General features: G+C 41.8%; 1 protein-coding gene across 3 annotated transcripts in view; it reads left to right on the top strand.

The window, feature by feature from the left end:
- The window catches only part of EDNRA (endothelin receptor type A), a 63,008-nt gene extending 53,020 nt beyond the window's left edge, over positions 1 to 9,988 (top strand). For all 3 annotated transcript variants that reach the window (XM_032633349.1, XM_032633348.1, XM_032633347.1), the window contains exons 6-8: positions 4,289 to 4,422; positions 5,082 to 5,190; positions 7,460 to 9,988. In XM_032633349.1, the coding sequence (XP_032489240.1) occupies positions 4,289 to 4,422; positions 5,082 to 5,190; positions 7,460 to 7,600 (384 nt within the window). In that variant the 3' untranslated portion in view covers positions 7,601 to 9,988. The remainder of the gene's footprint in view (positions 1 to 4,288; positions 4,423 to 5,081; positions 5,191 to 7,459) is intronic.
- Positions 9,989 to 21,808: the final 11,820 nt, after the last annotated feature.

The raw sequence follows: 21,808 nt of genomic DNA, 5'->3' as shown, positions 1-21,808 counted from the left end.
AACACTGTTTTGTCCTTGACAACAAAAGGCCTATGAATACTGTATTTCGCAGATTTAGCCTGATTTCCTAAAAATAAAAATACTGTCAGGGCTTCCCTGGTGGCGCAGTGGTTGGGAGTCCACCTGCCGACGCAGGGGACACGGGCGCGTGCCCCGGTCCGGGAGGATCCCACGTGCCGTGGAGCGGCTGAGCCCGTGAGCCAAGGCCGCTGGGCCTGCGTGTCTGGGAGAGGCCGCAACAGTGAGAGGCCCGCGTACACCAAAAAAAAAAAAAAAAAAAAAAAAATACTGTCTTGTTTGTCTGTATGGTGGCCCTGCGGGCAGGGCCCAAACAGAGAGAAACTATTCATTTATTTTGCCTAGAGTGTATCAAACATGCGTGTTTGTGATTAGCAGTACGTTGAACTGGGGTTGGAACTGTGCCAGGACAAAAAAAGAAGTATATGACTTTCTCCACGGGCAGGCTTTGCAGTCTTGTTGTGGAAATAAAACACAAACATGAAATAATTGGAAAATAGAATCACAAGTTGTGGTAAAAAGTAGCCTTTGCTATAGAAAGCCAAGGAGGATATGAGTAAAGTCATGGAGAAATTGTATGAGGGGGATTGAACTGTTCATGGAGGATAAATGGGTTCCATGGGGAAGAAGAAGAGGACAGGGGGCATTTCAGGTGGGTGGACAGGGGTCTAGTAGAACACAGCATGGGCACCATGCATTTGGGGAACTGGAAAAAAAAAGATGGACCTCATTAGAGCAACATCTAAGGTAAGACTCATGATAGGAAACGGGATTGGGTACATAAGAAGCCACATTTTGGAGGGCTCAAAGTTCTAGAAGAAATCTGAACATGTCATTAGGACGCTACTGGTCCTTCCCAGGCAGGAAACAGAACAGATAAAACTGTGATGCTTATATTTGCTGGCTCTGTGACACTGGGAAAATTTCTTGATCTCTCTGAACTTCTAGTTCTTCAGAAAATGTATATAATAATACCTGCACTTTTCTGTACAAATACCAATTTAATTTTGAGTCTTAAAAATTTTAAATGAAATGTATATAATAATACATCAAAGGGATGACCTAATACATGTGCGGTGTCTAATAGAACCCAACTCATAGTTTAGTCAGAAAATGTTGATATATATTAATTCAAAGAGTAAAACTAGGACTATGGGTAAGTTTTCAGTTTCAACAGACAAGTATATAAGGATGATGAACCACACCAAAAGTTAATGTGAGTTGTTGATGGAGCCTGGAAATCTGCCCTGTATGATGACCATACAACAAGCATCATTCTTCATTGGCAACACTTTTCAGCTAGAGGACTGATTTATTTTGAGCGTCAGCTCCCTATCTGTAAATTGGACATAATAATATATGAATCAGTGTTATTATGAGAATCAAAGGAATTAATGTGCATACACATACTTTATAAAATCTAACATGTTATACAAATGGTAGCTATTATCTTTTATTATAATTTAACAGGAAAATTATCTTGAGAAACTTTAGTATGACATCATCCAGGCATGAATGTTTCAAGTACTCCAGATGTGAAACATATTAAGCAATTATTATGGCTCATTCTTGCAATGAAGATAACTAATTAGAATAGATTTGTGAAAAACAGTGCTTTAAAATGTTGATTTTGCACAAGCACCACAATTGAGCCTATTTAAGCTACGAGTGGCAACTGCTCTAAAAATAATTGAATGGGGATTGGGAGCGGTAATAAGATGCTGCTGCTTCACATTTTCATAGCATTTTTTAAAGTTTTTAAAGAGCATTTCCATGTCCTTTTGGTATTTGATTCCTCCAAACACCCTGTGAGATAAACTGGACAGGCATTACCCTTATTATACAGGTGTTTAAGAGATTGACCCAACCAAATGGAGATCAGAACCCAAGACTTGGTCCCCATGCAATAGATATTCCCTCGTGTCTCACTCAAAGCTAGAGCAGGTTCTAACTGCAGGAGAGCAAGCCTGGCTGGAAGGCCTTCAAGTGGGATGGCAGGGAAGCTAGCTCAGAGTGAAAGACCCTGCCACCCTGTCCAATAATCAATATGGCTTTTGGTCTTGCTTCTTGTGTGGTTTTCTCAAATTTCTCTTCATTATACCAACAATACCTTTTATCGGTTGGGGATTGTGTTTGGATGCTGGTAGCAGAAAACCCAAAATAACAGGGAGGAGACCAAGTAGGGGTTTATTTTTCTCCCATGGCAAGAAGTTCAGATGTCATTGGCTCAGTGGTCAAGGAACTCAGAAGCCAGGGTTCTGCTGGTGTACTGACCTTTCCATTTTTATTGGAAGACAGCCGCTATAGCTCTACCATTATATCTTCTATCCAGGCACAAGAAAGGGAAGAACACTGATCACATTAGTGTGTGTGCGCCAAAGGAGTATACCCCACGTTTTTTTTGGCCACGGCCCGCGGCATGTGGGATCTTAGTTCCCCCACCAGGGAATGAACCCGTGTCCCATGCACTGGAAGAGCAGAGTCTTAACCACTGGACCACGAGGGAAGTCCTATCCCCCACTTTTAAGTAACTTTTCCAGAAACTCCACACAACGATTTCTACTTAATGTAATTGGTAAGAACTACGCAGGTGAGGAGGCCAGGCTCCCGTGCTGCCATGACAAAATCAAGGAAAACAGAAGAATGGATATTGATTAACCAAACATCAGACTGTCATGGCAACGTATTAATATTACCTTTTAAAAAGTTATCCTCTTTGAGGATGTGCACAGGGGATGTAACCTCTCCCCAATACCCTCCTTTTCTATTTTTCTGGGCACACTGTCTTTCTGTGTATACAAAATTGGCCCTTTAAAATGATCCCCCATTCCTGTAGATTAATAAATAAAGGAATCCTTTATTTCTCTCAATCATCGTTCAGTTTATACATTCTCTGAAGTCATAGCCCAGCTAACTAGCCAGCTAACTCTGAAAGATTAAAGAACTCCCAGTTCTTGGGACTAGAGCCACAATTTGTGACAACTGCCCTGAAATCTTTTTAAATGGCTCTATTAATCATGTGGGTTTATTGTAGGCTTCCCATACTTAACACTATATGCTTCAGGTTGAACCAGCATTACCCTTCCAAACCCTGTTTTCAATCAGTTTTATTTTGACATTAAGTGATTCCAGTTACAGACAAGTTGCATTTTACATTCCCAGTGGGGCTTCCAAACGCATGCCCTGTAATACTCAAGTACAATGCACACAAATGACTGGTTGCAGATAATTCTTAACCTATGGTTTTGCTGATCCTATGCAGACCGCAAAGCATGTAAACCTGCCATTGGAGTCAAGCCAGGGTCAACATGTCCCAGTTTTTCTAATCGTCATTGCTGATAATCCTTTATCCTCATCCCTCTATTTGTAAACAATATATCCTTGGAAACTACATGCCCATGTCATTAATGAAAGAATTTTAAAAGCAAAAAAATCCCAATGCCAGGTTTCTCCAAGATCAAGAAATGGAGAAAACACATTGTTCTTCCCTTTTCTTTTCTGTTTCCTACTCCTGTTTTGTTTTCCAAATATCTTTTTAGACTTGTCCTTTTTTTCCCCCCATGCTGCAAGGCTTGCGGGATCTTAGTTCCCCAACCAGGGATTGAACCCAGCCCTCGGCAGTGAAAGTACACAATCCTAACCACTGGACCACCAGGGAATTCCCTAGATTTGTCCATTTTTTATCATGCTAGGGTCAGTCACCTTGACTGCCATGCTGTCATTAATGCTGGTGAATTAACTGCTATCGAGACTTTTAACTAACCCTCACCCCACATATTCAACATACACACACACACAGACCCAGCCATGGTATTGACTCAACCCCAGCCAGTCTCCACCTCTGCCCACCATCGAACCTCTGTCTTGGCCCTGTTGACCAGCCTGAGACCAACATCCTTCCTGGCAGCTGCCCCAAAAGAATCACTAGCAGCTCCTTGCTTAGAAATTAGACTCCAAATGTTTTCTTTTTCTTTTCTTTTTGTTTTTTTTTTCTGGCCACACTGTGCTGTGTGAAGGATCTTAGTTCCCCGACCAGGGATGGAACCTGTGCCCCCTGCAGTGGAAGCACAGAGTCCTACATACTGGATCTCCAGGGAATTCCCTGGACTCCAAATCTTGAAGAGGTGGAGGCATGGTGAGGGGCAGGCTGCTCTGGCATTTCTTCGAGTTACTCTTCCCCAATTTACTACTTCCTTTTGTGTAGCTCTTTCCTCTAGTAGAGAAACACTAAACTTATTGTCTTTTTTTTTTTTCTCTCACTTTCCTTTAGCGTCGAGAAGTGGCAAAAACAGTTTTCTGTTTGGTCGTAATTTTCGCTCTGTGCTGGTTCCCTCTTCATTTAAGCCGTATTTTGAAGAAAACCGTGTATGATGAAATGGACACGAACCGATGTGAATTACTTAGGTATGATCCTCTGTACTCAGGAGGAAACTGGAGTTTCTCTGATTTCATATTTATAAGACTTTTACAAAACCACCTACTCTACATTTTCAATAGCCCTGAAAATTAAAACTGCAAAGTTGATTGTTTTTCTTTAGCTGACATAGCCCACAACTGATCTCAAAAATTTGCGCAAGCCATATCAGTAATTTTGCTGCTCCCCTCCTGGGGCTGTGCATAATAGTTTGGGTTAACCAAGTGCTGGGTATATGTGTAAATGTTCTGCAGAACTGAAATTACCATTTAATCAAGGACTTAAGGGCTTCCCTGGTGGCGCAGTGGTTGGGAGTCCGCCTGCCGATGCAGGGGACGTGGGTTCGTGCCCTGGTCCAGGAGGATCCCACATGCCGCGGAGCGGCTGGGCCCGTGGCCCATGGCTGCTGGGCCTGCGCGTCCGGGGCCTGTGCTCCGCGGCGGGAGAGGCCACAGCGGTGGGAGGCCCGCATACCGAAGAAAAAAAAAAACAAAAACAAAAGAAACAAGGACTTAAAAAAAAAAAATTCTGACTGCCACCTACAAGAAATGGCTTCTGGGCAAGAAAAATGCTTATTCTAGAGATAAATGCTAGTTAGCAGATTTGAAAACATGTTCTAATCTATCTCCTCTATTTTCTTTTGCTCTAGCTTCTTGCTGCTCATGGATTACATCGGTATTAACTTGGCAACCATGAATTCATGTATAAACCCAATAGCTCTATATTTTGTGAGCAAGAAATTTAAAAATTGTTTCCAGGTAAGACGTTTTGCAAGCATTTTTTAACAACAACCAAATGAGTATATTAAGTAACCAACAGGCATGGTTCATTCCAGTTGTAAATATCACTTTCACTAGCTGTACTTTTCAGTAGAGAAGTGAAAAATCACATTTTGTTACCCAGAAAGAGGGTCAAGTTGTCAGCATAACAGAAAAGCAATATCTATTCAGACAACAACATATTCAGAGGTTAAAGCAAAAAGAGCTAACTTAATAACATGCCAATTTAGTGTCCTGCTTTAAAAAGAAATACTCCAACTTGAGCTCTAGGCCAACAGAATAGATAAAACTTATTCATGATCTCAACAAAACATAAACTCATTGTTAAGAAATCTCTTGCTAAACGCTATTTAATAGTACACTTAATAATAGCCTTTTCAAGGAAAGTAAATGTTTATGGATCTGGAAATCTGAACTAATGTAATTTAATTCGAAATCAATTTCCTTCCGTTCTTCAAAGTTCCCCATAGCTAAGCCAACCCATGTCCTCCCAAAGCTCCAAGCACTTCTTATTGAGGTGTCATTTTTCCAGTTCCTAGAATGATTTTAGCATAAAGTTAATCCTAACTGGATTCTGTTATCTTTGGCCAGGATGTTTAACTTCAGTTTATGGTACGTATTAGAAAGAGTAGCATAGAGTTCAAGGGTGCAGGATCTGGAAGCCAACAATCTTGATTTAGATCACAGCTCTGCACTAGCTAACTGTCTTATCAGTTCCAAGTGGTACCCCTCCTGCTTCCTCAGTTTGCTCATCTGTAAAATCAGATGCTCACTGTATCTATCTCATAAGGTGGAATGCAGTGGGTTAATATATGTTAAGTGCTTGAGACAACAGAGTGCTCAGTACGAGCTTCTTATTATTAGGGATAGAAGAGAGGAAAAACACAAGCGACTGCCCTTGTGGAACTTATAATCTAAAAGGAAACAGACAAATATTTTTTAAAAAATCATAGAAATCGATGAAACCTGGTGTGGAAGTTCTTGTTGCCATACTTTTGAAGTCTAGTGGGTCATGTTTACAAGTCATGAAATGCCCTAAGAAAGATTCTGCCCTAAGAAAGATTGACTAAAATGCAGGTCATAACAGATACATGATGTAATCTGGAGTTAATATCAGTTTCTAATTAGTTTACACATTAACTAGAGGGGAAGGGAAAAAATCAAGGTGCAAACCCTCAGACATTAAACACAGTTTTGACTGATCTTCATAAAAAGGCAGCATACCCAGGCGGAAGAGCCCAATAGAGAGAGTCCTGGGTTCTAAGTTCAGTTCTGCCTCTTATTATCCTCTCTAAGCCTCCCTCTTCTCATTCATAAAATGAGGAAAATAGCACCTACCCCCAAAAGCTGTTAAGAGCATCAGGTGAGGTGGCCAATGCAGAGAGCCAAGTAGGTGGTACACACTGAAGAAATGCCAGGCCGGAGACTTCCCTGGTGGTCCAGTGGCTAAGGCTCCACACTCCCAATGCAGGGGGCCTGGGTTCAACCCCTGTTTGGGGAACTAGTTCCCACATGCCGCAACTGAAAGATCCTGTGTGCCGCAACTAAGACCCAGCACAACCAAATAAACAGATTTTTTTTTTTAAATAATAATGATTTTTAAAAACACTTTAAAAAATGAAATGCCAGGACCCTCCCAGCCCTTTCCACTCATGCCCACCCCAAATCATTGAACACTCTCCCTCCACCAACACTGCCTTCCCTTCCTCTTTGACTTGGTGAATAAATTAAAACAAGAAACAAGGGATCTGTTGCTTTGCACTAGAATAAACTGTTTAACTTCTCCCTAGAGGTTACAAACTCCCTACCCTACATTACTAGTAAGGCTCACACTCTGTCCTCAAATGCCTACAGACATTCACCCCTTGTTGGTAGGCCTCCACGTTCTACAGGGAACAGGTTGGTGGCCTCATCTTTTTTTTTTTTTTTTTTTTTTAATTATTTTTGGCTGCGTTGGGTCTTCATTGCTGAGCGTGGGCTTTCTCTAGTTGCAGTGAGCGGGAGCTGCTCTTCGTTGCGGTGCGCGGGCTTCTCATTGCAGTGACCTCTCTTGTTGCAGAGCACGGGCTCTAGGTGCATAGGCTCAGTAGTTGTGGCGCACAGGCTTAGCTGCTCCACGGAATGTGGGACCTTCCCAGACCAGGGCTCGAACCCATGTGCCCTGCATTGGCAGGCATATTCTTAACCACTGTGCCACCAGGGAAGCCCTGGTAGCCTCGTCTTAATTCGAGTCTATTCCTTCTCCCAGTCTTGCCTCTGCTGCTGCTGTTACCAGTCCAAGAGTCTGATGACCTCAGTCCCCATGAATGGAACAAGCATCCAATGGAAGAACCATGAACAAAACAACCATAACACAGAGAGGAGCAGCCACAAGGACAGTATAAACTAAACATCTTAAGGAACATTCATCAATATACTTCAAATACTATTGGAGAAAAAAAAAAATCAACACAACAACTGCATCTCCAGAAATCTCTTCTTCCATCCTTCTCCCATGACTCAGTACCACCCCCTGGAAAAATGTTTTCCAAAACATTGAAGGGTTGACTGGTTTATACCCACAAATTCAACGAATCTTACTTTGATTTATCTAATTTACATATTCTGCATATATATATATATTCAGCCCTAAAAAATGGTGGGAGTTGGTGGGGGAAAGGAGATTGTTCAGTTAAACCAGAAGGATATACACTATCTTTGCATGAAAATAGAGTTTTCGAGTACGTGGCTAGCTTTCATGGCGGTTCTGTAGAACGTTCCGTAAGAACTGGTCACCATGAAAAGCTTAGAAATTATAACAAGGTTTTCTATTTTTTTAAAGTAATTTTGTTTTTTAGGCCAAACATGGTATGGGTTTAAGTCTCCTTTATTTGAAATGTCATTCAGTGCCAGTATTTTTTAACTGCATAGTTGCCTATACAAATGATGATTTGAGCTTATTTACATATATTTTGCCCCCCAAAAAGAAGAAGACATAAAATGGACTTCAGGTGAGCAATTAGGTTAATGTTTCTCATGTCACTGGCTTATTTTTAAAACATAAATTCTCAAGCTGCAAGAGCTTACAAGAACTTAAAGCACAGACCAATATCCACATACAGCAGTTTAATAGCTGCTATTCAAACAACTTTTAAGAATCTATATTTTCTTTTTTAATGGTGTTACATTACAGGAGACCTTGTGCATATTTTTATGTTAAATTTAAAAATAATGCTTGAATGAAATAGTTCTATTTTTCATGAGCCCAGTTTTTTTAATGGAAGCATGTTATGTAAAATCAATATATACTAAAATTTAAATGTATGTGTCATTTAACTATGCCCAAGACTTTCAGTGCAATGCACAGAAGTCCAAAGCACAGCCAGGAGAAAGGGACTGAGTATTTTTAGAAGATTAGGAAATTTTCATTGAGGTTTATTTTTGGTTTTAGTAACATGTATACGTGTGTATATGTATGCAAATGTACATACATATATACATATATATGCATACAAATCACCTCATAGTCTCTTGATTGCTTTTAAAATGTTAACTGGCAGTAAGACTTTTTTGGTCATTCCCTTTTTCACATAGGAATATAGGAAACATAATTTCAAAGAGGCCAGCTGAGTTTATCATGTCAGTGAAATATAATTGCCACCATGAACTTAAGGTTCTCTGGATTTCCAGTATGCACCTAAACACCTCCCTCACCCCAACTCCTCACATAGTCACCATTTCAAGAGGCCCACAGTGATTTCTGCTGGGCGTTTTCCACGATGTTTACAGACTGTGAGTACAGCAGAAAATCTTTTACTGTGTGTATATAAACATATATATATATATATATATAAAAACAACCATACAGTTCTTTTAGCCAATTTTTCTGTGATTGTCTCTATGGAATGCACTCGTGGGTGTGGTATTTGCACGTGGTGGGACGGTTGTATGGACTTCATGTAATCTAATTCTAATGCCCAGCAGTTGTGCCAAAGCACACACTCTAAGTGGAATCTAGGTAGATGTTCCTCTCGACAACCAGCCTCAGTCAGTTTTAATCTGTCTGTGTTCATAAATCTTGTGACAGTGTTACTATTACAAATGGAACGTGGCAGGCAGCATGAAAAAGGATGAGCCATGGGTAGACAATGGGGTTTTGGTTCGTTGGCTGGTTGGTTAGGAAAAAGCAGTATTTGGGGTTATATTTTTTTCCTGTGCTGGAGCAAAAGTCATTAACATTTGAAGTATTATATTGTCCCAGTTCCCAACTCAGCGTGGTGATGAGACTGACAAGTGGGCAGATGTTTCTATCAGACTTCGCCAGAAAGATTGCTGATAATAAATTAGCTCAGCCGATTCTTTGGGCTGTATTTTAGCACAGTCATGTATAAAATGATATCAGATTCCAGCCATCCAATTGCAGGGCTCCTTTATGTGTTAGCAGTCAAATTCCATTAGCCCACTGGTGTGTCACATGCAGTGATATATCCCTATAATGTAAGCCATATGTTCACACCATTTTGTTTAGACAGATGTCTTTTTTTAAAGATGCTTTGTCTCTTGCATATTAAAAATGCATTTTACAAGTTCAAAAAGTCATAGATTTCTGAATAACCACACAGGCTTCCATGTGCATTTTGTTTATGGACCAGTAAGTGACCGTGGTTGACTAGTAGGAATGTTTCCAATTTCTACCTTTATCACATCTTTTCAAGTATATCTGTAGAAATGAGCCAGAAGCCAAGGCCCTGCACTGGCAGTGGCCCATAAATGTAAAATAAAAGTTTACAGAAGCCTTGCAGGTGTCTCTTCATTTGTATATAGTTCTATGTAGGAAACGTTTGTTACACAATACCTATCGCAAACCTCTGCCTAGTAATAGCCAGGTGAGCAGTTTTACTTTCAAACAGGTGCTTCCTAATTGTACTCTACTCTCAACCAATTTTGCTGTATTGAACACTTAACTCTCCCATTCATTCCTTCCTTCATCTTTCCTGCAAATTTTACTGAGCATCTGCTATGCACCAGGAGTTCTCCTAGGTATTGGGGATATAGCAGGGAACAAAACAGGCAAAATGCCTGCTCTCGTGGAGCTTGTGTTCTAGAAGAAGGAGTTGGACAATAAACAATTAGGATCAATAAACAATGTGTCAGGTGGATACCTGGAGGAAAGACTCATCTACATACAACTGCTTATTTGACATTTCCAACTGGAGGACTAATAGACTTACTATATCTGAAACTAAGGTCCTGATATCCTTCTAACCTGTGCTGCTGTAATATTCCTCTGCTCATGTATTAGTCAAGGTTCTCCAGAGAAACAGAACCAATAGGATAGATAGATGAATAGATAGATAGATAGATACATACATACATACGTAGAAGATTCTCTGTGAGAATTGGCTCACATGATTATGGAGGCTGAGATATGTATGCCATGATGTGCCATCTACAAGCTAGAGAACCAGGAAAGCCAGGAATATAATTCAGTCCAAATGCTAAAGCCTGAAGAACAAGGGAGCTGCTGGTATAACTCCCAGTCTGAGGTCAAAAGCCTGAGAACCGTGAACAGCTCGCTGGTGTTAAGTCCCAGGGTCCAAAGGCCGGAGGACCAGAAGCACCAGTGTCCACAGGCAGGAGAAGATGGATGTCCCAGCCCAAGAAGAGGCAGAGGAAATTCATCCTTCCTCCTCCTTTTGTTCTTTCCAGGCCGTCTACTGATGGGTGATGCCTGCCCATGCTGGTGAGAGCAGATCTGCTTTACTCAGTCTCCTGATTCAAATGCTAATCTCTTCCAGAAACACCCTCACAGACACGCCCAGAAAGAATATATTCCTAGCTACAGGGTGTCTGTCCCTTAGCCCAGCCAAGTTACACAGAAAATGAACCATCACAGCCCATCTTTTGAGGTGTCAGGGCAAAAGTCCTGTCCCACTTCTTTCTCTCACAGCTTATACCCAACTTCTCAATAAATTGTGACAGGTGCATCCTCAGACTACCTCCAGAATCTGACCCTCCCTCTCCCTCCCTCTTTTTCTCCCCCCTGCCGCCGCCACACATACACACCTCCCACCTCCCCTTTCTGAGCCACCAACATCTCTTGCCAGGATAACTGCAATCAGATCCTACATGCCTACTTGTTTCCAGCCTTGGAAACACCATACTCTAACTGGAGCCTCTCTCTCAACCCCCATAAGTGGTCTAAAGGTGTTCACATTTCCAAGCTAGGCTGATCAGCAACCCCTAGGGAGTTTTCTACTAACAACTATAGTAGGAAAGAGCCCTTTCTCACTGTTGCAAGCCTGGGAGGGTGGGCATTGTGCAGAAAGTCAGTCTAGAGTGTAACAGAGATGAAAAAGCACATTTAAGTCCCTGGGTCTAGTTTGCCCTGCTGCTTTTCCGTGGCTTGAGTAAGCCAACGAACACATTTACCTTTGTGCCCATGCTAGTTAAATTTGGTTTTCTGTTGCTTACAATCACATGGTCTAAGAACATCTCATCTAAGTTATTTTTATTTATCTCTTCTTATTGCTGTTGTTTAAATTAATAGACTGTTTTTTAGAGTAGTTTTAGGTTTACAAAAAAAATTGATTGAAAAGTCCAGAGAGTTCCCATATGCCCTCTTTTCCCTGCTTCCTCATACACAGTCCCCCGTATTCTCTACCCCTTGTATTAGTGTGGTGTATTTGATGAACCGATATTGATACGGTATTATTAACTAAAGTCCGTAGTTTACATTAGGGTTCACTCCTTGTGTTGTACATTCAATGGGTTTTGACAAATGGAGAGTGACAGTTAATCTACCATTATAGTATCATTCAGAATAGTTTCACTGCCCTAAAAATCCCCTGTGCTCCACCTTCCCTTCCCTCCTCCCCTCCCTCTTGATTTATCTTTTCACTCAACACAGATGTAGCAACAGCATATTACCCTGTGCTAGTTGCTGGGAATGTAAAACCTGATGTATAAATAAATACATGCACTGAAGTGCTTAGTGGTGAATCTGTAGCCAACAGCATCGGGGACAATAATAGCACAAAGGCAAAAGCAGTCAAAATTCTTTAAACTTCAGCGAGGGACATCAACGAGCACAGTGTGAGGGCTCTTGCTTCTACAGTTCTTATTTTAGCCAATGTAATCATGTCACTGCTGAGACAATGGCATTACAAAAAGCAATATAGCATTGTCTCTACATTAGGAGCTTTTTAAAAGTCTGTAAATACACGTTATTCACCATCCAAAAATAAACCCACCCAGAAAATTTTAAACTATTACAGTAGCGAAACAAATTGGAGATTAAGTCCGAGAAACAGCCAAGACACATGTGAATCTTTCACTCGTCTATTACCTCTATTGTTATTTTTAGTAGTATTGTTAGTCCATGAGAGTATATTAAACACTGTATATGTGTAGCGTGAAGAAAATGCAGTCAGTCTTCCAAAACCTTTCTAGGTTTTGGCCTGAAATTCTGATTCCTTTGTCTATAACATAACCTAGCACAGTACTGTACTTATTGATTTTTCTCCATACTTTAAACAAGCAAAGTTCAATCAAGGTACAAGTCCACCACATGCAGTTGCTCTTTTCTGAAATTCCAACGGAGTCTTCACATTGAAAAATCCCAGTGTTTTTTAATAATCCTACATTAGAGAAGCTTCTGTCACACTCTTCTCTAAGTAGTAACAAAGAAAAACCAGCATCTATATTTGGTCCTCACTGATACTTCTACTTTCTTGTTTCTAAAACTGAAAGGAGACAGGCCACAGCTCTTAGAATCAGGGAATAATCAAGAACTGAAAATAACATTATAACTGCAAAGCCAGCTTTCCCCATGAAGCATGCTAACAGAGTTCACTTTTGATTTGATGAAGCCAGAAGTCCTAATATCTCATGGATTCCCAAGCTTTTAGCATCAATAATATTCAGTTGATTCCGTGTTTCTTCCTGGGAGGTAATAAATTAGGAACAGCAATGCCACCCTAGATAGAATCAGAAGAGTCATGAATCTTCCTAAGGGAATGTAGAGAACTCCACAGATTTTTCCTTTTTGGTCCTAATCCACACAGTCTCCTTACCTAATTTATGTACATGGAACTGATCATCTTTTATTTGAATTTGATTCCATGACAGTGGATGCAACTGTGTGCTTGGTGTTGTGTGACAGATTTGTCCCAGATGGGAGAGAGTACTGGACGCTGCCCAGACTATGTAGTATCACGTGATCAGCCAAACCACAGGCCCCAGGCACCTACAAGGCACAGCTTGTCTCCCTCCATTGACACAAGTTTTTACAGAATAAGCCATTTCTCCATGACATATACCTCTCTATTTCTCTCAGAGTATGACAATTGGGATTCACTACAATTAAACTCTTGTCTTTTAAAGGATCCTGAAATGAGAAAATCTACTAAATGCGATCAAGTAAGGGGAACATATGTGCCTTTTTAGGCTTTTCAGGGCAAACATTTGCGCACAATGAAAATTTGATCTCCCAGGTCCAGTCTTTTCTCTATTTTAGGCAGCCCAACGGGGTTAGGCCTGGATCACTCACTCTCAATCAAACCCCTCTTGGGAGGGATGGAATTCTGCTGACCAGCTTAGGCCAAGAAGGGACAACTCCTGGAGCTGAAGTTGCGACAGGGTGGGGGGGGTAACTTCCCCAAGGAAAACCCATGTGGCCTTAGTAAGGGGAAAGGAGGGACTTCTCTGGTGGTGCGGTGGTTAAGAATCTGCCTGCCAATGGAGGGGACACGGGTTTGAGCCCTGGTCTGGGAAGATCCCACATGCCGTGGAGCAACTAAGCCCGTGTGCCACAACTACTGAGCCTGTGCTCTAGAGTCCGCGAGCCACAACTACTGAAGCCCATGTGCCACAACTACTGAAGTCCCCGCGCCTAGAGCCCGTACCGCACTGCAAGAGAAGCCACCGCAATGAGAAGCCCGCACACCGCAATGAAGAGCAGCCCCCGCTCGCCACAACTAGAGAAAGCCCGCGCACAGCAACAAAGACCCAACACAGCCAAAAATTAATTAATTAATTAATTAATTTTGAAAAAGTGGGAAAGGAGAACAGCTGCACCACTTCTTTTCTCCATCTTTAAGGATATTGTTCATATATCCTGCTCCTTATTTTCTGCTGCTTTTTCACATTTTTAGCTCAGTTAATCCCTTGATTTTTATTCTTTTCTCTAAAAATAATTTTTGCTGTTCAAATTATAAAAAATAATATATAAAATGGATGTAGGATATATTAAAAGTCCTTGCAGAACAAAACAATAATTAATGAATGATCCATATATGCAAGGGGAGAAATCCCTCTACATGGGGCATTTTATATATATATAATGTCTTACCCTTCAATATCTTACATTTAATTTATCCAGTTCTTTGCTACCACAACCAAGCTACACTGACTGTACATCTGTTTACAAGTCTCCATGGAGACGTGTGTGATTTCTTTAGGAAAATTAAAGAGAAGCAGGATTGCAGCTGAATCATACATCCTGCCAGATTGTCTCCACAATGGCCCCACTAGTCGTGGGTTGATCCATTATTAAAGATTTCAGGGCTCTGGGTGCCTTGATATTGCTCCTCTTTACACGGTCGCCATCACACTGGAGGGGGACATACCTCTAGGACTCTGTAGCAGACACTGTTGGAGACCTGACCAGATTCTCTTGGATCCTTTATACCAGCTCTGTTCACCCATCCCCACCTTCAGTGTTTCTGCTACTATTTGCTCCTGTAACTTTCAGTGGCCTGCCTTTGGACACTGGAGCCCTCTAGCCTGTAAGGAGAAGAAGAGGAGCCTGGGAATTTTACATCCACCTCGATCACCACCATGACCTGTGGCCAAGGACTTACCAGCGTGCGAGTGCAAAAGCCCAGCTCTTGTGTCTCCGGTGGGGTAAACAGCAAGCACGCCCGGAGAGCAGCCTCCCCTGAAACCTCACCCTAAGAAAGGTGAGGGAGCTTATTCCCTTTCCCCAGCCTGCCTCTTCTACTCCCTCACTGGTTTCTTCTGGGGGCTGTGCCTTAACAAACCACTGACACCCAAATCCCTGGCTCAAGGTCTCCTTCTGGAAGAACCTGACCAAAGACGGCACACATTTCTATCTCACTGCTGAACTTAAATGACAAATTGCAGACATTGAACATGTCAGGTTCTTCAGCAAACTAAATGGCATCTGGGATTTGAAACCACTCCTTCAGGTTTTCTCTGTCTGGGGCACCTGAGTGTGTATGGGAGCTCTCTGCTAACTGGCAATCCAGACTTCCTCAGCCTCAGCGCCATTTTCTGTGAAGGCCCAATTGACCACTTTAGGAACTCCATTTCAGGCTCTTTGGAGCATGGCTGTTAAGTTTTTCTGTGTATCCAAACACTCCTCATATCGGAATTCCACTGCTATTGCCCTTAGAAGAACGTGCCTCTCCCGAGTGGCCACCAAAGGAAGGTTTAGGTCATTTATGAAGCTGGAAATCAATGAGACGGGAGACAAGATTAGTCAGCTGTGGGTTGGGAAATGCAGGTCACAAGCACAGGCCACTCTTTCAAAGGGTTTTCCCGTGAGAGTACTAAGAGCTAAGATGACAGCGTGAGGAAGGCAGGGCCGAAGGAAAGGTTTTTATCTCTTCAAGGGAAAGACAACCTCAGCATTTTTAGGACAGTAGAATTAGGCCCGTGATCGGAAGAGATCACAGATGGATGAAAAAAAGAAGATAACTGATGGATCAAGGTCCCAGAGGAGATGCAAACAGCAGCCTTGGAAAGGAAGAAGGATTCTTCCTCACTGAATAATCAACAGCATCTGTTTCTTCAGGAATGTGATTTCCTATGAGTTTCTACTCATGAATGTCCTTTGTCCATATTAAGAACAAGAAAAGGCCTGCTTGTACTATAGGTAGAAGAGTGTCCCTTTTAAATCGTACCTTACAGGAACATCCTGGAAAGATACCCACCCAAGTGCACTGTCTGAATGAACTCTTCAGCTAGGTCAGCTCCTCGCTAGATGGACTCAGGGAAGACTGACCTACAGCTAGAGTCAGACCATCTCATCCACACTCCAGGCTGTCCATAGCTGCCAGTGGAAACCATAACTGTATGAATTTCCTGTAATGAACATGTGTTGCTCTGTAAACAGCATATACATAGAAAGAGAGAAAATTTATCTTTGGTTTTTGGTGATGATAGTGTTAAACTTTCCTCAATTTACCAATTGTATTAGTCAGGGTTCTTCAGAGAAACAGAACCAATACAACATACATGCAGAGCTACATATAAGAGATATATCACAGGAATTTGCTTGCATGATTATGGAGGCCGAGAAGTCCCACAATCTACCAACTTCAAGCTGGAGAACCAAGAAAGCCAGTCGTATAATTCAGTCCAAGTGCAAAGCCCCTAGAATCGAGGGGGATTGCATAAGTCCTGGCCTGAGTCTAAAAGCCCGAGTACCAGGGCCTCCAATGGTCAAGAACAGGAGAGATGGATCACTCAGCTCAAGCAGAGAGAACAAATTCACCCTTCCTCCATCTTTCTGTTCTATTCAAGCCCTCAGCAGATTGGGTGATGTCCTCCCTCATTGCTGAGAGCAACCTTCTTTACTCAGTCTACCAAATGTTAATCCCTTCCAGGGACACCCTCACAGACACACTCAGAAATAACATTTTACCAACTATCTGAGCATCCCTTAGTCCAATCAAGTAAAAATAAAATTAATCATCACAGTTATGCAATAAATATTTAAGATAAATTAAAATCATTGTATTACATGCTTTCTCAGAGAATCTATTAGGGAAAATAAATTTTCATTGAGCTGGATCATAATACTATCCATATACCTATGCCTTAAAGCCTTTATTTTACCAACATTTCCTAATCTCATAGCTGTTCCACATTAAAGAGTCTCTCTCAGTCTTCCAAATAGATCAGTCAGGATGGCTGGTGGAGATTAAACCCTGAAGTGGTCTAACACATTTTCCTCCCCTTCATCTGTGTATCCATGGAGAATCTATAAAATGCTAGACTTTTTGTAACTCCTCCCACTCCACTGAATGCTCCGTTTCCACAATTCATTAATTCGACCTGGAGTTCAGTACTTCTTCCACGTTGACCCTGTTTCTCAGATTCCGCATCACCTGCAGGTATTCAGCAATTGCTCTCTACTGTAAAATGCACAATACCTCAGGCTTAGTTGGTACAGCCACACGCTTTTGTCATCAGCCCAGCATCCCATGGTCTCTTACAGTCAAAAAGTTGAAGGGTCACGGGAACTTACTATTCTACTGAACAATGAATTAGTTCAGGCAAAATAATGGCGTAACTTCTGACCACACTTGGGATGAGTCATCATCCCACCAGGTTGTCCCAGTACTCCAGGGAACACTGTGTGGTAACACTCGAGTACTCTCATCTGAAATTGATGCTGCCTGACGTAGGATCTTACGAGCTCTTGCCTCTGTTGATTACACAGAATGCAACAAGAAAAAGGTTGTCATTCTGACTGCTTAAAGGTCACTTTCTCAGAGAGACTTTTCCTGACCGCACAATGTAAATTAGTCACCCCCTCACTCTATCGTTCAGTCTGTTTTAATTCTCTGCACAGCACATATCGCTGAATGATATTTTTCCTGCTCATTTAAGATTGTCTACTGTCTAGTCCCTTCCATTATATAAAGGATCTGGTCTATCTTGTTGATTGTAATATACCCAGTGCCTGGAATAATTCTGGATGGCACAGAGGAAGCCCCCGGTATGTATATGTTAAATGAATTAAATCAAGGCGAAACAATAAAAAATGGCTAGGAGACCACCTTAAGGCTACTTTTAATATAGGATGGTCAGAGAAGGTCTTTCTGGGGAGACGATTTTTGAGTTAAAACCTATATAATGACAATTTGATAAGAGTACAGGAATTCCCTGGCGGTCCAGTGGTTAGGACTTGGCACTCTCCCTGCCGTGGGCCTGGGTTCAATCCCTGGTTGGGGAACTAAGATTCCGCAAGCCGTACAGTGCGGCCAAAAAAAAGAAAAAGGTTTTGATTATTACACTGGCCTGTTCATTTTTACTTCGATATGAGACTGTTCTTGTTAACAAAGGGCTTTTTAACTGTTGAAGAGTGACCCAAAAAATTATGGACTTGACCCAAGATTTCAACAGAACAGGTATAGGACTGAACTTACAGAGTGGGTTTAAAAAGAGGTCATGAGAGAAATCATTTTCAATGCCTCCCAGAACATTTTCCTTTGTAGTATTCCAGATTTTTTTCTTTTCCTTTGTCCCTGAAGCTCCTTCCACCATTAAGGCTTAATCACCTGAAGGGAAGTGATGGCAGATACCATCTAGAACAAAAGTCCACGTGGAAGACATGATGAGGGAAGTATCCACCAGAGTGGGGAGAATACATGCTCTTCTGATGAGCAGTGGGAAAGTCTGGGGGCAACTATGTGCACACCCCACCTGGGTTCTTCAGGGTTTCAATGCTCCTACCCTACACTCCTAAGACTTAGCCAGTTGAGGGGTTTGTTGATTATGGAGACAGAAACCAGGCCAAGAGAGACAAGCTAGAAGCCTCAGGATGGTGAATCGTGCCCTATGTAGAAAAAAGGTCCAGTGCATTACAGCTCCTATTTGGAACACATAAACAGACCACCTCACAGAGTGTCTGCTGACCTAAATCAACATGGGTGTCTGCAGCAAAGGAGGAATAAGCATGAGTTATTAGAGAGAGAGGATTGTACTATCTTCAAGTCTCCCATACTTTCCTATGTAGTGCAGAAAGGATACAGAAGTTCCACTTGCTCCCAGAGAATGTCATGAAAGCTAGCCAAGAGTCAAGACGAGGGAGCTTGCCCTTGGGTCACTAGAGAGAGTTGCAATGACACTGAAGACCACAGGTGAGACAGAGTCTGCCAGAGAGCCAGGAGGACAAGGCTGGACATTTCAGCAGTGGATGCAGCGAAGACAGAGGTCACTCCCTGCAGAGGTGAGGCTGTGTCTCAAGGGGTGAGCGATAGGAAAACAGAGAGAATGGTAACACTTAGGCAAGGAGACCTTCCCCAAAGCTATGAGGGCATTGCTTCCACACCCACAGTGGCTGTGTGACTTACGGGCAGGACACTTGAGGCTGGCAATATGAAATTCCCCAATGACCAGGACCATTGATGGTGTGACCCTGAACTTCTCTGGCAGTGATCAGGGCTCTCCAAGCCCTGTGTTCACCTCCACACCCCCCATATACTTCTTCTCCCTTCCTTAGCCTCTCCCAGTTAAACCTATTTCCCTCTTCTCCTGTTGCCACTACAGAAGAGTTCTCTCTTCTCTTTTTCTAACACAGTATTAATGGCTAATAGGTAGAGTCATGATCATCCATTGAACCTAGGTCCCATAGCACCAGTTCTTTTTTTCAGGAGGCAGGAACAGTTTTTCCAGATCTCCCATTCCTGGAAGGGAAGAGAGAGCTTTGCTTCCCATGCTGGAGAAGGTCACGCAAACATTCCCATCCCCAGAAAGACAAATGGCTTCTACCAATGCCAAACAGAAAAGATAAACCTAAGACAGTTTGGTGAACAAGAGAGATTGACGCTAGTAAAACAAGACGGTTAACCAAGATAAAATGTGGGATCCAGAAAAACAGGCTCCAACACTGCAGAGAGACAAAGAGACGTCCCAGAATAAGATGAGAGAAGTCCCAGGATGACAGCTGAGCAGCAGCTTGGCCTAGAGCAACCAGTCCAGATGACAGCAGGAGGACAGAAAGGGGGTTTTGTCTCCAGAGGAAAAAGACAGAATTAGTAGATGATCTAATATTGTCCAAATTATGACCTTGCTCCATTGTAGTAATCAGAGAAAGGAAAAATATAGTTGTGTGTCTGTGTGTGTCTGTGTGTGTGTGTGTGTGTGTGTGTGTGTAAGATGGGGGCGGGGTGGGGGTGGGGAGATTGATTGAGGTAAGATCTCATTTACCCTGAAAAGAAGCCAAAAGATAATGTATAAATTTGACAAATCTAGGGAAATGCAGTGTAACCACATTGTTCAAAATATGGAGTTAAATACTAGTAAAAACAGTTAAAAAGTTGAAAGTGGTTGCCTCTGGGGGGCAGGTCTCAGGAGAGGTAAAGGATGGGGCAGGGAGCTTCTTTTCTTCATTATTAGCTATGGTGGATTAAAGATGGTCACAAATTCTTTGACACTCTTCCCATGGAGAGGTGGAGTCTATTTCACATCCCCATGAATGAATTTGGGCTGGCCTATAACTGATTAGAAGCTTCCACTGTGGCTCATGAACCCCTGAACCAACGTATAAGAAGACCAACCACTCCCTCGAGAGGCCACATACAGAGGCCCAGAGACGGCACTAAGAGAGAAATAACCAGTTAAGCCCAGCCTTCTACCCACCCCACCAAGACACCAGATACATGAATGAAGCTTGTCTTCAAACCGCCAGACCAGACCAGACCAGAGGACCACAATCAGTTAACGCCATGTGGAACAGAAAACTCACCCAGCCAAGCCCTGCTTGAATTTCTGATGGGCAAAATCATGAGACATAATAAAACTACAGTTGATTTAACTTATTACATATTGGAGTAGTTTGTTACACAGTGATAGATAACTAGAACCTAAGTCTTTTAGTACTAAAGAGTAGCGAGTCTTTAGTGCCAATTTTTTAAATGTACATGTATAATTTTCATTAAAATAGAAATTAATTTTAAATAGTTTGATCTGAATAAGGTCAGTGGATTGTATTGATGTCAATGTCATGATTTCAATACTGTGCTGTAGTTATACAAGATTGTACCATTGGGGAAGATGGAGGGAAGTGCATGTGGGGTCCCTCTCTATTATTTCTTACAACTGCATAAGACTCTACAGTAACCTAAAAATGAAAATTTTTAAAAAATAACTTGAAGAGTTGAATGTTTGTATCTTGTCACATTTATATATTTTTAACAAAAATTGTGCATTACTTTCCATATTATCTACATTTTTCCATTAAATACATTTTCTATTTATACCTATTTCTAAGTCAGCACTTAAAGATATAGCTTATTAATTTAAATGACTCCATAATATTCCACTGTATGGATTTACTATAATTTATTTAGCTAGCACATTACTGATAGATATTTAGGTTGTTGTTCTTTCTAGAGACTGTGTACTCTATCAGGTCAGAATTTTAATTTCCCTGAGTCATAAAATCAGAGGCTAGGCAACATGGCAATATTCCCCCTACTCTAAACTGAAGGTAGTTATTTCTACCCTTCTTATGATAATTCCTTTCCTAACTTTACAACTTCCATAAACAGTAATAGAATCATTAATCCTTCTTTTAAACCCAGGAAGTGTCCACATATATATGCACAGCTAACTCAGTCCACATATATATGCATATTGCAACTCAAGCTGCTAGATGTCAGGAAAAAAACATAACAATTAAAACTCAAAGTCCCAGCCCTGAGTCACCCTGTTTGAAGGGGTTCTAGAAAAAGTGAAACCAGGGAATTCCCTGGCGGTCCAATGGTTGGGACTCTGCACTTCCACTGCAGGGGACCCAGGTTCCATCCCTGTTCAGGGAACTAAGATCCTGCATGCCCCACAGTGTGGCCAAAAAAAAGAA

The sequence above is a fragment of the Phocoena sinus genome, chromosome 5 (genome assembly GCF_008692025.1).
Source record: "Phocoena sinus isolate mPhoSin1 chromosome 5, mPhoSin1.pri, whole genome shotgun sequence".
In the NCBI taxonomy this organism is placed as follows: Eukaryota; Metazoa; Chordata; class Mammalia; order Artiodactyla; family Phocoenidae; genus Phocoena; species Phocoena sinus.
This window is presented reverse-complemented; position numbering and strand designations above follow the sequence as displayed.